Source organism: Xiphophorus couchianus, chromosome 20 (genome assembly GCF_001444195.1).
Source record: "Xiphophorus couchianus chromosome 20, X_couchianus-1.0, whole genome shotgun sequence".
Taxonomy (NCBI): Eukaryota; Metazoa; Chordata; class Actinopteri; order Cyprinodontiformes; family Poeciliidae; genus Xiphophorus; species Xiphophorus couchianus.
Window position 1 is genome coordinate 16,468,006 of NC_040247.1, and position 18,072 is coordinate 16,486,077.

General features: G+C 37.5%; 1 protein-coding gene across 2 annotated transcripts; it reads right to left on the minus strand.

The window, feature by feature from the left end:
* Positions 1 to 2,077: 2,077 nt before the first annotated feature.
* nbl1 (NBL1, DAN family BMP antagonist) lies at positions 2,078 to 12,579 on the minus strand. Of its 2 annotated transcripts, none has more exons than XM_028003921.1 (4): positions 12,143 to 12,579; positions 7,852 to 8,032; positions 6,514 to 6,625; positions 2,078 to 2,624 (listed from the first exon to the last, which is right to left on the minus strand). In XM_028003921.1, exons 1-4 carry the CDS (start codon positions 12,150 to 12,152, stop codon positions 2,337 to 2,339), a joined length of 591 nt encoding a protein of 196 aa, XP_027859722.1. In that variant the 5' UTR covers positions 12,153 to 12,579; the 3' UTR covers positions 2,078 to 2,336. The 2 variants fall into 2 exon arrangements, with proteins under 2 accessions (XP_027859722.1, XP_027859723.1); XM_028003922.1 differs by lacking the exon at positions 12,143 to 12,579 and adding an exon at positions 8,110 to 8,357.
* Between the last annotated feature and the right edge of the window lie 5,493 nt (positions 12,580 to 18,072).

An 18,072-nucleotide genomic window follows, 5' to 3' on the forward strand; every position in this document is an offset into this window, starting at 1 on the left:
GAAAGTCAAATTTCTTTTATGTCATTTGATATATGCAACATTTTTATAACAACTAAAGGTCACATAGTGACTTGATTGTGCTCTTACATTTACATATTCTTCTGCTTTAAGGAAAGCAACTCCACAGTATGATGCTGCCACCACCATATCTTAAAGAAAGGATGAAATGATTAGGCTGATGCCCCGTGTTAGTTTTCTGCAACACACAGCATTTTGCTGATAGTCCAAAATCTTCAAGCTTGAACCAAACTGTGAGTGGGATTTTGTGAGGAACCAAGGAACAAAAGGTCTCCAAAAGTGGCGAAAAAAAATCTATTTAATAATGTCAAAAATACTCCAATGCAAAATAAATTAATTGATATTTAATATGGTTTTGGGCCCAACTCAACTTTGGTTAACTGTACTCGGACAAAAATTGACCTGCAGACAAAGAGCAAAGCTCTAAACCTGCCACACGAGGGAGACACAACATAACAAAGCAACAAAAAAATACAAAATTAGCAAACGCAACATATAAAACCATGAAGCGAAAACTAAATTTCAGTTGGCGCAAATAATAAGTGAATATTAACATTCAGAAAATAAATAACTAAGGTCATCTTTAACAAAAGAAAGTTCTCCCCTTTGTCTTTTGTAAACTTATGGTCCTGACTTAATGAAGTGTCATTTGGGAAATTACATTTCTAATGCAAAGTTGACACTTTTAATGGACTTTTAATGCAACTTTGCATTAAGTGTCATTATTTACTGAATGGCACTTCATGATAACAGTCATAAACATTCTTGAAGAATCCATCACATTCATGACATTGTCATGAATGTGATGCAGTTTGTTTTTCATAACAAGACAAAAGATGAACGATTTCTAACCGTATTCACTGTGTGATCATCAACAAAAGTCGCTCAGATCGTTCTTCTTTTACACAAAACACAACAACATACAACTGGCATGAAGGGACTTTGGGGACCGAAATTTTAAACAAGCTCTTTAAATTCAGTTGCCTAAATGAAAATGGATAAACAAGCAAACACTGGGCAAGAGCTTTCATCTCGGCCCCAAAACATGAGATTTACCTTTGAGGTAGACGGATCGGATTCAAACAAACGTAAACAGCTTGCTGCTTTCCCATCATGCAGCTCTTGTGCATCTATAAAATGTTTACCCGTGGCTGGAGTTTTGTTGATCAAAGCGACTAAGACTTTGTGCCAAACAGAAACACAGCTTTGTTTTTGAAGGGGAGTCGTGGGTAAACCTTACACAGCCTGGAGGTGTTTGTGCTGATTCACATTTAGCCTTAAAGTAATCATAACATGCTTTACTGACTAAATGTAACATTAATGTTTTGAAGTGCCACAACCAGAGTCCAAACTGGAAGTTGGAGGAGCTACAGATTAGGGTGATGGCAAGGAGGCCTTCCAACCTATAAGATTTGGAGACTCATAAAATAAAACAGTCAAATAGAACCAAGCAAAAGACACAAAGTAGAGAGGAACGAGTGAGAGTAAGGAAGAGCAGAACAAGAGATGACAAAAGGAGTCAAGGAAAGTAGGAGACAAGAAAGGAAGGACAGAAAGAAGAGAGGTGGTGGAAGGATAAACGGAGGGAAAGACTAGAGGGTAAAGAAGCAAGAGAACAAGGAAGAAAGAAAGGAAGGAAAGAACAATACAAAAAAAGAAAACAAGGTAAAAGTAAGACAAGACACTAAGAAAGGACAGAACAGATACAAGGTAAAGAAGGAAAGGATGTGAAGAAGGACATAAAGGAAGTAAAGAAAGGATACCAGGTAAGAAAGCAAGACTAGATACAAGGCAAAAAGGAAAAAAGAAAGGAAGAAAATATGGAAGCAGGATGCAAAGTAGGAAAAAATAAGAATACGGAGTAGAGGGAAGAAGAGAAGGAAGAAAGGACACAATGGTTAGACAACATTGGAATAAAGTATAAAAATAGAAAATTTCTTCACATTTCTTATTTTCTTTTTCAATACTTATACAAATGTGTAAAACCCAGAAATCAAACTTGCAGTGTTTCCCAGGCTGGAGACGAACTCTGATTAATTCATATGAACAGAAGACAGGAGACTTTTACCAAACAGAGCATTTATTACACTCAAAGCAGAATAAAAGCCCTACAGTATAACAACAGGCTACAGTCATCAGGCCTCTGCGTGTATTACTGAAAACACACAAGCGCGTAGTGTTTATGTGAGCTCATTCTGATAACGCGGCTCTGTGGGTTTATGCCTTCAAAGAAAGATTCAAAGTGCCTTAAGGATACTACAGAGGAAGCAGCGAGGAGGAGGAGCGAAGGCGAGCAGAGAGTCATTACAGCTGTGGCTCTAGCCTCCGTCTGACGCGTGGGGCAGCGTGGGATGGTGGTACGCGAGAGGGTGGGCCTGCTTGTCAGACAGGCTGTCTGCGTGGGGCAGAGAGTGGGCCGGGTCTCCGATCAGGGGGTCGGATAGAGACGGAGCTGAATCCAGGGTGTTGTCTGCTGGATAGAGCTGCATCAGCGCCCCCTCCTGGACGCTTTCCTTACTGCAGGACTGGCAGCTGCAGTGCAGGATCCGCTCCACCAGCTTGTCCACGCGTGGAGAATCCTCGCTGCCGGGGCACTCCAGAGTCACCTGCACGCAAACGCATTAACGCAAATTAACACCTGTGGAAGTTCAGAGTTTATTTCTATGTTGTTTAACAGTTGTTGCCATTTTTTATAACTCACTGTTACTTGAAATTAGCGATTACTTTAGTAATAGATCAATCAAATAAAACAATAGGCACATTCTGCTGATTTATCATAAGAGCCTTTTCTATAAAATACATTAAAATATACAAATACACAATTAAATCCCCCTTTTAAATAAGAAAACAAACATTTATTTCCTAAAATGCAATAACATAGCATTCCTTTATGAATGCTTGATCATTTGGAGCAAAAAGGTGCATCTTTAAAAAAGTGAATGTGCAAAGCTCAGGCTGTTCTGCTTGACTTAACACTAACACAGTGCAGGACGGATCTGTTTAGTTTTTCAATTAACTGATTAAGAAATGGACAGCAAAAGTTGCTTAGTAACAGAGTTTTATTTTTATTTTTTTCTACAGAATTTGAACCAGGTGAAGCTAAAACTGCAACTTGAGGAGTATTGGTTAGAACATATTTACAAACAAAGGGTTTTTATATTTTAAATGCAAAAATATATATTTTTGTACAGCTTTGGCTTAATTGCAGATGTGAATATGTTGTTATTTCAGCTTTTTTGTCTGAATCTGCGTACTTTAGGTAACGATTAATCAGTTGCTAGACAATTATTATAATAATTGATTCAATGCAATTAATCTGGTTAATCATTTCAGCCATATTTGATTTTTCTGCTTTCTGACATTTTGAAGTGTTAGGAACATGGTCTATAGTTTTATAAATGTTTTTACAGTATTGCTAAATATCTGGTGCATTCAGCCCAGTTACTCTAACATTTCCATGCAGCCGACTGGCTTTAGAGATAATCTAATTACTCAGAAGAGCCCTCCTGTGTGTAATTTAACCTCAGTATAAATCATGTTTACTTCTGTGAAGGCTTCAGAGGTTTCTTAGTAAGCAAACAGCATCAGGAAGACCCAGGAAAACAGCAGAAGGTCAAAGAAGTTAAAGAAGAGTTAAGTTAAAAACAATATCCATAAACCTGAAGCAATGTTCAATCTATCACTCAAAACTGGAAAGAGTGTCAAACAAGCCCATCCTCCCAAACTGAAAGGCAATAATTATTCAGGGAAGAAGCCAGGAGGTCTATGACATTCATACTAAAATAGATATACCCAAACAGAAAAGTTAGAATATTCTAAAGAAGAAAGAAAATCTGTGTTAAACCTTCACACTTTACCAGGCTCAACATGCCAGAGTTCATTAGTTTCACATTAAAACATAAAATACTGAAGTTCTGTGTGAATTTATGGGAGATTTTTCTACAGTTGAGAGGCGCGACATTTAATACCTGAAAAAAAAAAAAAAAACCTGAAACATAAAGGACACCAACACAACAGAGGAGAGACGGAGTCTAGGAAAGGACAAATTAGGAAACAAGGAAGAAAGGACAGAAAGAAGAGAGGTGGTATACAAGAAGGAAAGACCAGTGAGGGAATAAGTGAGAAAACATTAACACAAGGAACAAAGAAGGGAAGAAAGTAAATTACAAAGAAATCATGGAATGAAGACTAAAGGGGGACAAACTTTATTTAATACTGTAAGCCTTAAATCTGGAAAAAAAAATTTCATGTTCCTTTTTCCAGTCTTGGAAAATAAAGAAATCCAATTCAGTTCTTCTTAACTACACAGAAGCACTAAAAGCACTATTGCCACAGCTTAAGATTACCATGCTATGAGAATTTCATACTGACTCACTGATTTCATACTGATTTCATACTGATTTCATACTGATTTCATAGTGTCAGATAGGCCTTGAAATAAGGCCTATCTGACACTCAGTGAAACAGAGATAAAGTTGGTCAACTTTTAACATGAAGCTATGACAGGCGTATAGACCTGCTGAGGAGGGTTGTGTTACACAAACTCAGCCGGCTCTCCAGACCTCACACAACCCGCCTCCCTCCCTCTCTTGTTTCCCTTCTGCCCTGAAAATGATCGTTCAGCCATTTCAACGGGAGCCGGAGCTTCAGGGAGCAGCTCCGGCTCTTCTTTCGTGAGAACCGACTCTGCTTTGCTTCAGACTCAATTAGATTAAAAGTCCTGCACCAACAATCATTTACACAGACAAAGGCATCCATTTCCACACAGACAGGGGGAAAGTGATCGAAAAGGCTTTTTTTTTTCTTCTTGTCTGTGTTCACCTCACCTGTCATGTCTACCTGGCGTATTTAAGATTAAATACGCTAATATTTAATCTTTTCCTGTTAACATATAACAGGAAAAGGGACGCAATATTACTAACCTTGCTCCCTAATCGACTGAAGGTAAAATTAAGATCTTTTTAATCGTTTATTTCTGTTTTGCTGTTAACTTTTTCTGTGTGTTGCGGTTATCCGTCTCCTTCCGTTACCATAGCTACGCTCACTCGAAAGTTACCAAAATAAGAGCATATAGGTAGTTCCAAAGGCGTTTTCTCTCAGTTTACCTTTAGACTACTAAGTTTCAACACTAAGACAACTAGAAAATATTTTCCAATAATATCACATTTCACAGGTCAGTAAAAAGTTTTAATTAAAAAGAAGAAATAGGGAGGGAAAGTAGGTCAGTTATGCTAGCTTGACTTGACAACCCTAGCCCTAAGTAGATGTGCTGTGCAGGGCGGTGTGTTTCGGTTCATCCATCCATCCATTTTCTAACATTTTCTTAGACGGGTCGGGAGGGCTGCTGGTGCCTACCCCCAGCTAATGTCCCGGGCGAGAGGCGGGGGTCACCCTGGACAGGTCGCCAGTCTGTTGCAGGGCAACACAGAGACAGACAGGACAAACAACCATGCACACACACTTACACCTATGGAGAATTTAGAGAGATCAGTTAACCTAACTGTCATGTTTTTGGACTGTGGGAGGAAGAGAACCCACGCATACACATGCAATCTCCATGCAGAAAGACTCCGGGCCAGGAATCAAACCCAGAACCTTCTTGCTGCAAGGCAACAGCTCTACCAACTGAGCCACTGTGCAGCCCATCGGTTCAGTTTTAAAAAAAATAAATAAATGAAGCGATCGACACACCTGCCTTCTGACAGACCATCAGTAGAGCAAGTGTTTAAATAATTAACCATCATTGTGTCCAGAAAAACACTTATTAATAATTGTGAAATAAACATCAACAAGCCTGAAAATAAAACACTGCAACAGACTGAATGTTCTGTTCTCTATGTAGGAAATGTTTGCGTTTTTTTTCGTGTTGAATCCTGATACACATGAAAGTAATTTCTGCTGTGTGAGCTAGAGGAACTGTTGTCAGACTGTTGCTATGGCAACGGGTCTGTGTGTACCCGAAAGCCAACACAGAGAGTGAGAATAAAAAAGTAGAAGAATACAAGTTGTTTTGAGTTGCCTTAGCAGAATATAAAATGCTACACTCTGCTTCATCTACTGAGACTGTTTTCAGGGTTTTTCTCTTACGGTTGTTTAAAGAAGCAAACACACCTCATCGCTCATATACAGGCGAGTGTTGGTGTGCATTTGCACTGCAAAAACACAAAACATCACCAAGGATTTTTGGTCTAGTTTCTTGTGCAAATATTTTAGTACACTTGAAATAAGGCAAACTTACAAGTAACTTTTCAGCAGGAAATATGAGCTTGTTTTAAGTCAGTAATTCCTTAATATTAATTTTTAAAAAGTACCAATACCACTCACAAAATGGAGATTATTTCACTTATGGAAAAAATGTCTTCTTAAAAGTGAAATAATCTTCCAGTGGACCTTGTAAATTTTTTTATAGGCCAAAAAGTTTACTAGACCAAAATACTTGGTAAGATTTTGTGTTTTTGCAGTGCGCTACGCGAGCTAATGCGCAATAACTCTTACCACTTCCCACTGTGTCTGGGCAGGCGTGCAGGAGTCACAGTGCGCCAGAGACTCGGTGGACTGTGGGAACGTGTTTGGGACGCTGTAGCTGAAGCACTGGCCCAGACAGGCTCTGTACAACAAAGAGGAGAGAGTGCATGAACGTGCCTGCCCCACAGACATGATGTGCTGGAGTCGACCGAAGCGCTCGTGCCTGTGTAAGCAAGAGCTGCAGGGGGAAAAAAAACAGAGCGCCTGAAATCTGAACTGATTTACAAAGCCTGAGGATTCTCAGAGGCCTCGGGGAAAACACACACTCACAAAATGGAGACTTGTTTTTCTACAAATGGTGGTCATTCGAGAGTTTTCGGATGGTAAAACCGACATCAGGTTTCAGGTGAATGAAGTGAGTATTTCCTACAAATGAAGGATGTAAGTTTTGCTTTTGAACTTTTAACACATTGATTTCTATCCTCAAAATATCCAACATATAAAACCATTTATTTAACAAGAAACATTCAAAAGTAGGGCATATCTGAAACAGAAACTAATCTAATTTGGGCTATGTATAAGTTAAATAAGTCAGCCTAAGAAATCCAAAACTTATTTTTGAATATTTATTGCTCCATTGTCCATTAAACTTCAACTTTAGCAAAACTTTGTTAAAAGAAAATGTTCCACAGATATCTTTAAGAGTTTTACTAAACTAATATCGGTTATCTTGCCGTTTTGCAGTCTGTGTGACTTCATTGGAGAAAACTGCTTACCATAAATAGAGCCTGTACTCAAATCTAGAGAAAAGTATAAAGTGATTTGCACATGAAAGGCTCTTAATGTAAATTTCTTAATGCAATAAAGTTGCACAATCCTTATTTTAAAGGCTATTAAATTTTTTTTGTTCTACCATTATATATAGACATTTTATCAATGGAAATATTAAAACTAATAAAACAGAAAAATAAAATGTCCTGACGCCAATAAACACATGTGGCGAAATTATAAAGGTAATGAAAGAAAGCAAGTTAAGAGCAAAAATAAGATAAATAATAAAAATTAAGTTTAAGAAAACATTCCATTATTTTATGAAAAATAAGACAAGAAAAAAATAAGATGAAGATTAAAATAATGTGAAATTCAACTAAACCCCAAGATTAAAATCAAAATTAAATGAAAATAAACAATTGAGAATAAAATAAAACGATATTAAGAAAACTATTATAAAAATTGGGAATAAAATAACCTACATCAAATTAAAGCAGAAACAAGCGGAACAATTTAAAACAAAACAAGCTGTGTGAGGCTGTTGTTGTCTTTCAGCCTGTTGGTCGGACAAACAGAGAGGGCCTTCTTCGTCCTGACCTGTTTTGGATAGAGCGCGGCTGACATCCTGTGTGCCCGACGATCTGAGTGATGTTCTTGGCTTCGCACCAGGCGCTCTTGTCAGGGAACAGCGCCAGGCGGTTGATGTGTGCAGGCGCTGCCACTGAATGCAACGCAAACAGAGCGCAGCAAATCTGAATCCTCTGCCACATGGCTGCACCTGTAAGGCAGGAAAACCACAGCATGTCACTGATAACTGCATTACTTCAACAGGTCCGATTACCGTAATGGTTTTACATGGATTTGCTCTTCTTGATGTTGACTGACAACTTCCGGGTGATTATCAGATAAATCCCCACTGATCAGCTTTTATCTAGATGCAGTCGGCTCAGCTGCAGGACCGATTCAGACGTGCTTTTAAATATGTCAGTGAGATGAAGATCTTGTTCCCGCAGATGTAAAACAATGAAGCCGGGAGGCAAATATGTGCTCTTCCTGTCTACAACAGCATGGCTGTCCGCTGCTCGCTTTCACTCTCCTCCTTAAAAATGCCTCAGACAGTAACGTCATTTACGAGCGACAAAATCTTTTTCTCCTGCTGCTTATAAAAAGTTCCTCCATGTCATCAACATCCAGTCTTTGTGATCACTTTAGCACCTCCATCTGGCATTTATATTTTCCTGCAGCTATAATGTTCCCAGATTAAAGAGCTGAAGTCTAGGCATGGATTTCATTCACAAAGAGCAATTAGAAATATGTCAAGGTACAGATGAAGCACCCTGCTCATGCTAAAGTGAAGGTTTCCTCACTTTTAAGGGTTAAAGTGTAAAACACGATACTCTGTTAAATGTTTACTACTTTGTGAAACTATAATCATTTAAATCAAACCATAATATCTATCCACATTTTAAGTATATGAACACTTTGATGAAAGAGAATGATGTCAGAATGATGATGGGGCACTACTGTGTCGGGTGTTTGGGTGTTTGAACAGGAACAGTTGAGCCTTCAGGATGTTTAAATCACATATCTTGGCTGTTTCTTTTTGTTTGGTTTATCTTTTGTTTTGAGTGCGAGTTCTTTTCTTAAAATACCGCTTGCCACGGCATCATCATCCAGGTTTTCTCATATTGTTTCATTCTTAGCATACGTGAACTTCTGAATTTAACTGAACTGATTAAGAAATCTTTGATATTTTTATTTAATCTGATGTAATGTCAAACTGTTATTTGTTTTGGGGTTTTTTTACTGTGGATGTGAGTTCCAGTCCTGATTGTTTTATATTCTGTTTCCAAGCAGCCAAACTTTGATCCAATCTTTTCCAATCTCATCTTGAAATATGTTTCATTTGATTCTTAAGACAGTTAATAAAAAAACTCAGTTTTGCTTTATGTTGACAGTCCATTAATCATATATATAGAAAGTTGTTTTTTTAAATTGACTCTACTTTGTAAATTATTTAGTCATGAACTTGTGAGATGAACACAAATTAACTTTGTGGCCATTTAATCACTTTTCTACGAACAGCCTCTTGCAAAGACACAAGTTGCTCTTATGACTCTTATTAAATTATTATGATTTAACAATCATCAATTATTAGAAATAATTGATGATATTAAAACACATTTTAACACCAATCAACAGATTTACCAACAGCAATTAGCTGAAAAGTAATGTGTAGATAATTGATTAAAATGCCACATAGTTTTTTTGTTTTGTGCCTATTTCTTAAAGATGCGCTTTTTTAAACACATGTTGCACAGCAGGCTTGTATGACCAGACACAGAACTGAAAATTAAACAAATAAATAAACTGCAAATGAAAACTTCAAACGACCTCGAAAACGTCTGAAGGGCCGTTGAAGACATGAAGGAAGTCTGACAGAAAAATATGACATGAAGAAATCAGCTGGTGACTGAAAGCAGAAGATTTTTTTATGTTTTACATTAAGATAAAAATTGTAGCGATCTGCAAGTGAACTTTCATAAAAAACATCCAACAGAGTCCTCACAGTTGCCAGATTTTTACATTAAATCATCACTAATTCAGTCTATTAAATTATTCCACACGTCACAGTGCAAATATAGTCAGTTATATATTTACTTAACGTATCCTTATGGGTTCAAACTACCTTTTTCATATTTTGTAAAGCTTTTTTATGATTTAAACAATATGAAGTAATGGATAATTGCACAGTGGACTCAAATGAACACATCGTTTTTAAAATATGTTGCAAATAAAAATACATAAGGGCTGTTGTGCATATGCAACAAACCTTCAGTACTGTAATAACCCTGAGTTTTCAGAAGAGACTCAGATTCAGATTAATTTGTCAAAGTCAGCAAGGCCATGAAATGCTTTGGATGAGAAGAAGAAGTACTAACAGAATTCAGCAGAACTAAAAATAAACATTTACAAAGTACAAAAGAAATCTAGCAAGCAATATAGAAAAAGAAAAAAACGGTTAAGAATGAATAAATTATATTTAGTAACCTACTTGTGTGTGATTTAATCTCAGTGTAAGTTCAGGAGCTCTGTAAAACTATCTGAGGTATGTTAGAGAATAAGCAGCATCAGTAATAACAAGGAACACAGCAGATGTGAAAGAACTGGTCTACATGCAAAATGTGTGGCAGAAATCACTGTCATAAAACATAATGGTGGCACCATTATGCTGTGGGAATGATTTTTTTTTTCCAGCAGGGACAGGGAAGCACTAAAGATGTTACAGTCCAGGGAGAAAACCTGTTACAGACAGAAAAAGAGGCTCATCTTCCAGGACAACAACCCTAAAATACAGCCAAGAGCTACTAGTACAGCTACAACACCATGCTCATGAGTTACAGTGGCCCAGTCAAAGTCCAGAACAAAATCTAATTGAGAATTTGTGGTAAAGTTAAAAATAGATGTTCACTGCAGCTCCTCATCCAATCCGACTGAGCTTATGATATTTATCATGTCAGTCTGTGGCCTTTATCTTACTATCATTTAACCTGAGAAATTAATTATAAGAATTTTGATTTGTTATTGTCACAGTAAATTCCAATCAACGATTTTTAAATGCCCCCAAAACATTATTGATTGTCAGTTGTACTATTTTCTTCACTATTTGTTCACTGAAAGCATCAATGAACAAATCAATGAACAAATGTCAATGAATTTGAAAATATGACTAAATGCAGTTACTGTGTTAAACTTAGTGATAAGAACCATGCTTCTTTATGTGACTGGTGTCTTAAAAGCGTTACAAGAACATTTGTGTGGCTTTGTACACTGAAAAAAAAACCAATGGAGGTCCAACTTTTAAAAAATGTATTTAATTTGTTACATGTAATCAAGTTAAGTTTGTCAAACTTACTTTGTTTACACTTGTGTAGCATGACAACTTAATATATTTACTTGAATAAACTTAATTGTATTACTTGTAACACATTGTTTAGGTTGGATCACCTGTTTATTTTTTTCAGTGTACAGTCACAGCCAGACGATTACCTAAAAAAGAAGTAATGAATAAAGCTTAACACAAACTATGATGATAAAAGTTGAAGTCCATATCGCCCCTCTGAAGTGTAGTCTACGGTTATAATGTGAGAAAATAGGTTAAAAAAATTTTTTTAAAACTTTTAGCGGTGTGAATACTTTAGCAAGGCATTGACCTCTTTTCTCTTCTTCTATAGAGAAAAATAAGACCAAAAAACTATCACTTTGGTTGGTGTATATATAATATTAGATGGTGATCTTAAAAGCACAAATTGGTCTTGTTTACCATTTTAATTATTAAAAAAATTAACACAGAAAACGTTTAACAGGACACTGAAAAAAGAAAAAGGAACGCCAACAAATTAACAAAAATTATTTTGTTACATGTAATAGAATAAAGTTTGTCAAACTTACTTGTTTATCGTGACAACTTAGTAAACTTAATATGTTTACTTGGAAACAACTTAATTTGATTACTTGTAACCAATACACAATTGTTTTGAACCTGTTTTATTTTTTTCAGTGTCGTCACAACCAGTTTTAAAAACAGTAACAGTTTTCATCGTTACTTTTATCGTGATAAAACTTGAAATCCACATCGTCTTATGGTTGTAATGTGGAAAAAAACATATATCGGTGTAAATACTTTTGCAAAGCACCGACTTTTCCCCCCCTTTTTCTAAAAATGACAAACAAAAAACTTTTCATCTGTCAATTTGGTTGGTGTAGTTTGCATATTAAAACATACGAAAACTTTCCCAGTTCACTATTTTCAAAATAAATAAACAAATAATAACTTTAAAGGGCACTGAAACACCTCCAGAGGTGTGGGGTTAGACGGGGCACCTACCAGCGCTCATCGTCGCCGAGGTGAGGAGCCTCCTCCGGATGAACTCCGCGCAAAGTCCCGCTGATCCTCAATCCAGCGGAAATGTGAAGATACGCACTGCCTTCGTACCGACAACCACAAAAAAAAAAAAAAAAAAAAAACGTCGGCAATGATGATCCGAGCTCAGCCGGTCACACAACACTTACATCATCCGGGAAAGAAACGGCACCGAGCGACGCCGTCCGAGCCGGGAGGAGGAAGGAGGATGAGGGGGATAGATAGAGAGGCAGAAGGCTATCTCATCTCCGAGTCTTCTTTCCCCTTTCAGTGTTCAGTCTCTCTGTAATTCCTCTGGAAAACACTTTCCAAGTTGTTGTCTTTCGTTGTAAAACTCTCATGCGAGGGGTGGAGGCGCGGCTGAGCCCTCAAACAGGCGCCCTGCTGCGCCGTTTCTGGGAGAAACTAAACGAGGAGGAGGAGGAGGAGGAGGGAGAGGAGGAAGAGGAGGAGGGGGCCAAACTGCTGGAAAGCTTTCAAATGTTTCCCTAAAGTGGAGCCATCATATTTACTCTCCAAATGTGCAAATGCAACGGGATTAAACACACAAGGCGTGTTTACAGACATCCGCACACATCTGGCATTGCTTTGATAACATGTGCTTCCAGGTTTTGTAATTGAACATTAATAACAGCGTATAATAATGATGTATGGCTGGAAAACAGATGTGGATTCTGTCCCGTTTCTCTAGCTCTGCAACATTAAAAGAAAGTTTGAGATGCTGAAATTGTTGAAATAGCTGGTTACTAAACAGAAGCTCATGACAAATTGATTTATTTGCGGTCTGCAGTGAAACCGCAGAGAGACTCGTGGGCATGTGATACGCTGAGAGGCATTATGTTCCCTGGTTTGGCTGACCTGAGGGTGAGCCCTCCTTCAAATCTTATTAAAAAGGGAACGCAGGTAATAAGCTAACCTTTGGAGGATTTAAAATAAAAATGTGTGTCCTTCCTGGGTCAAAAACTCTGGTAAGTCAAAGCTGAAATCCATAGAAATAAACACAGTAAAATAATTAAAGGTACAGCACCTGCAAAAATTATAATAATAATAATGGCGAAAAATGTGACGCGGTTCTGTAAACAGCTCAGTAAAATATAGAAATGGATAAAATAATAATATGAATTATATGTTCAGATTTAGATGTTTTCAGCCTCATATTGTGTTTTGAATGTTGGCCCATTTTTTACTTGCCCTTTTTAATGTCTGTAATTTCTGGGTAAATAAAACTGGAAGGTAAAATCTGAAATCAGAACAAAATAACCTTAGTAAAATTATCAGCTTAGCAACATGAAATGAGATGCAATTCTTTACACAGTACATTACAAATTGCTTTTATTTTTCATAATAACACAACATAAAATACAACCAAAAAATATAGAATCCATAAAAAGTGATAAAATCATTCCCACAACATAATGCTGCCACCACCATGTCTAATTATTGCCATCTAGTTGCTCTGTCTGAACATGGTTAACACATTATTTAGCTATAAAATAATGTTTACATGATCAGCTTTTGCATTTTTGAGCTGGATTTCAACTTAGCTAATGTCTTATTTATTTATGTATTCATTTTTTTTTTTTAAGTTAAACATTATTTTACCAGGAAGTCCCTTGGGATAAAATCTCCTTTTTGTGGGTGACCTAGACAACAAATAATAAAAAGTGAGTACAGACAAATAAAACATCATAAAATGATCATATATCAACAAGAATAGACCTTAAGATTGAGACTTATTTAAATAATTTAAAAGGGGTGTAAGAACAGAAGAGTTTTAGGAACAGTTTTAAATTTGTTCACATTTTTGAATACCAACAAAAACACACATCTAAAAATACTTATTTTCTTTTAAACAAACCACAGTCAGAGTTTCCCCCAGAAAACTTGCTAAGCCTGGTGGTTGGGTGCTAGGGCAGTCCTCCAGTGGCGGCCATGTTTTTCAGTTAAAAAGAAATGTTTAAAGTTGACAGGAAATTTTGAAATATCACTTGATAGTTATGCGCTATTGGAAGACTGAAAGATTAATACCTAAACACCAACTGTAGTCTTAAAAAAAGGGAATAATTAAAAACAATCTAAAATAAATAAACAATGCTAAATCTGGTGCACAAGTAAAGTCTGGTGGCCCGCCAGGCTTATAATACACTGTGGGAAACCCTGACATTAACAGTATCTTGTCTCTAATGCTTCCCAACACCAGACTCCTTTTGAGTCTGTTTTATCTAGAAGCATCAACACTGATAAGTTAAGTGACTTTTAGCTTAGTGATCTCAGGCTTTAGCAAATTTAATCTGTAGACTCCAGTAAGGCAGCTTCTGCTCACATAGCTCAATGAAATTTCACATTTTAGTGAAATGTCATGGTAAAAGTGATTGATTTTCCTCATGGGGGAATCAGCTGAGAAACTATTTGCAGCTGAGAGATCCTGATCTCTGCAGCTGGCCCCGGCTCCTGGGGTGATGAGTTCACTGCCTCTAATGTGTGCTCGAAATTAAATTTCTCTTTGGTCTTGTGGTGGGATCACAGATACAGATGGGTTCAATGCAGAAATCAGATTCCTGTGTCTTTTAAAGACATGTTTGTGAAATAAAGAAATTGTTCTTTGGGCACTGGAGCGTTACACAAAGCCACAAAATTCAATTTGAGCAAGCTCTTGGAGACAGTGACATCTGATAATCTTCATAACTCAGAAGTGAACTGAGAAAGTGGGATTTGATAGAGGATATTAAAGTTGACCTATTATGCTTCCTTGGACCAGTTAGGATAAGTTTATGAGATACACAAAAATATTGATTACATTTTTTTGCACATAATCATTCTTAGATAAGATTTTAATTTGATCCGTTCTGCCTATTTTCAGCTCCTTTCAGAATGAGCTGTTTTACGGCCTCTTATCACTTTAAATCCTAATATGTTTCTGCTGGCCATGTTCCCTCAACTCAACATTTACACTCGTATGTGAAAACGGCTGCAAGCAGATGCACCGTGATATGACCGTACATCTCTGAAAAGCAGAAGTGGAGCCTCCAGCACAACAAACAAGTATGCAGCACATGGTTTCTGGATGGTAAGTGAACAACAGAACACTTGTCTTTTCCAGCAGCCATTGTACAGCGGTAAAACCAGCTGAGCGAACGTGCCGGAGCTGTGCTTGGGTTGCTAGGTAACGGCACATTTCCTGTCAATTGTGATTAATTTTGAAATGGCTCGTTTTTAGAAGCAATTGAGACTCAAATGGAAGTATAAAAACATACAAAAAGTTAATTTTGCACAGTGGGTCCCCTTTAAGACCAGCTTATTACTCTGGGTTGAAAATCTCAAAGAGCTACATCCCACTCCTTCACTCACACCCAGCACACCTTCTGTTCCCAGATGTTCTGGTCCACACTCGCGCCCCTATCGGCTTCACGCTTCACCTGCTAACAGCTATTTTAATGGATGGGGGATGAGTGACACGGTCTAATTTCTGTCAGGGTTACTCTGTGCCAGATGCATCTCAGCACAGGCAGCGCTGAAGAAGCGAGCCTTTGAGCGCAGGCCCATGGACCGGACCCTGTTCCCATTGTGCAAAGGAATGTATGTGCTTACATTACTGACAAAATTGTTGCTGTGATGAAAAGGGAAATATGAGTGTCTGTGTAATGGAGAGCGGTGTTCGCTTTGATGTGAAAGTGTTCAACATGTGTTACACTCCGACGTGAAAAGTGCAGAACTCACCTGTTAGTAATAAGGCCCAGGTCCCAGTCCAGAAAGGGCATTTCGCTGCATTCCTCAGATTCTGCTCCACCAGGGTGGCTGGATGGATGTGTGCACAGTCTCACACACACACACACACACACACACACACACACACACACACACACACACACACACACACACACACACACACACACACACACACACAGAAACATTTTCCTGTCATTCTCCAAACCCATGCAACAGCTCATTAGTGAGGAGACACACTCCAGATTGTCCTGCAGAGTCGGTGGATGCGCAGGACAAAAGAGACGATGTGTAGATAAATAATTTTTCAGCTTACAGAGATAAAAAGCCGTTTTGGTAATTACAAACTCTTCTCTGCAATAATCACAACGTAAAACAGGACAATGCATGTTGAATCATGTTTGGTCTAATTTTAAAAAAGTGGAAAAAAGCTTGATGTGGGTCTCTGTCCTTTCTTGATATCTGAAAGAAATCTATCCGTCCATCCGTACCAAAGCAGCAGCAACGACCAAAGAATGTTGGTGGTGAAACAAAAACCTAATAAACTGGAATATTAAGATAAATATTAAGATAAACAAACACAAACTTGTAAGTGAAAATGATACATTTCTCAATTAAAAACCTGAAAAGGGCAGCATGCATTTGAATTCAGTCCCTTTATTTTAATACTCCTCAATAAAATTAGAAGCAACCAGAAGCCTTCAGAAATCGGATTAGTAAAGAATCATTTTGTAATTTAATCCCATGTAAATAGAGGTTCTGTGAGCGAACAAACTGGGTCATGAAGCCCAAACACAGCAGACAGGGCAGGGAGAAAACTTTGGAGACGTTTAAAGCAGAATGATGAGATAAAATAATATTCCAAACATTGAAAATCTTACAGAGCTCTCAGTCCTGAACTGAACTGAAAATCCTCCAAAGACATGTCTGTCCACACAGACTGACGAGCAAAGCAAGGAGAGTATAAATCTGGACGCTGTCAGGGAGATGCACTTCAAAATGAAAAAGATACAAAGGAATATTTAAGTTAAATATTAGAAAATGTAACATTTAGTTTGGAAAATCAATAATTTAGTTAGCAAAATAAATATTTAATTAGGAAGCTAAATATTTGGCTTGTTAAATAAATATTTAGTTTGGAACTCTGACATTTATAAATGTATTAACATGGTGGAAACATGATTTTTGAAAAATTAACAGCCACATTTTTTCTTCATGACAGGCTAAATAAACCAGATTATTGCTGTTGGTGTTTTACTCCACAAAACCAGCCCATACGTAACGTCTTAAAAATAAAAAAGCAACGACATGGAGTGAAATGAGCACAACACCTAGAAGAAACTATTGATAAAACAGGAAGATCACATCACCAGTTTGGTAATATTTCAGATATTTAAAAATGAATTAATAATGATCAATATGACTGATATAAAAGCCTTATTTCGTGATGTTTTTCACCCATACTAACTTTTTCCTGCAGGGCAAATGGAAGCTGGTCACAGTTGATTAGATGAAGCTAAAAACAGGACAATCATGGGGGGAAAAACGCAAAAGACTTAAAACTGGACAGGAAAAACTCCACACATACAACAAAGCAATGGTTAAAACAAGGTTAGTTATGATTTTCTTAAGTTGTGTGACGTAACAGAAAGACGTTAAATCAGGTATACTCTGAGCTGAAACAAGTCAAACAGAAAATGTTTAATATGTGGCAAAAAAAAAAAAAAAAAAAAACCTACATTAGTGGCTATCAACAGTCTACAGTTTCAAAGCAGATCATTGTTGAGAGAGGCGTTTTGTTCGGCAGAATCATTTGGCGTTAACTTGTTCAGTGCGCCAGCTGCCTCAGCTGATGGAGAGTCCGCTGTCATCATTTTAAAATCACCACACGAGCTTAAAAGCACGACCAAGACCAAGAGTGATATTCTGGTCCAAAAATCTAAAGGTTTACTCCAGAGAGGAGGAGGCAGAGAGGTGCAGCTGATCTGGAGGACAGATACAAGTCCCAGTGCGCAAATATAAACGCTGACATTCTTCCGCTGAATAAAACCACACCATTTTTTTAAACAATACTCTGTTGAAAAATGTAATAATTCCTAACAAATGCTGCGGTACAGTGACCTGGGAAGTGGGAACTCGGAGCTGTGAGACCGGAGATAACGGCGTTCCGG

What these genes read in the sequence shown, in the direction of transcription:
- nbl1 (XM_028003921.1), bottom strand. An exon ending in CCGCGCTCTATCCAAAACAG is followed by an intron (nt 6,626 to 7,851) that starts GTCAGGACGAAG and finishes TTTGTTGTACAG; the next exon opens with AGCCTGTCTGGGCCAGTGCT. An exon ending in CCCAGACACAGTGGGAAGTG is followed by an intron (nt 2,625 to 6,513) that starts GTAAGAGTTATT and finishes GTTTGCGTGCAG; the next exon opens with GTGACTCTGGAGTGCCCCGG.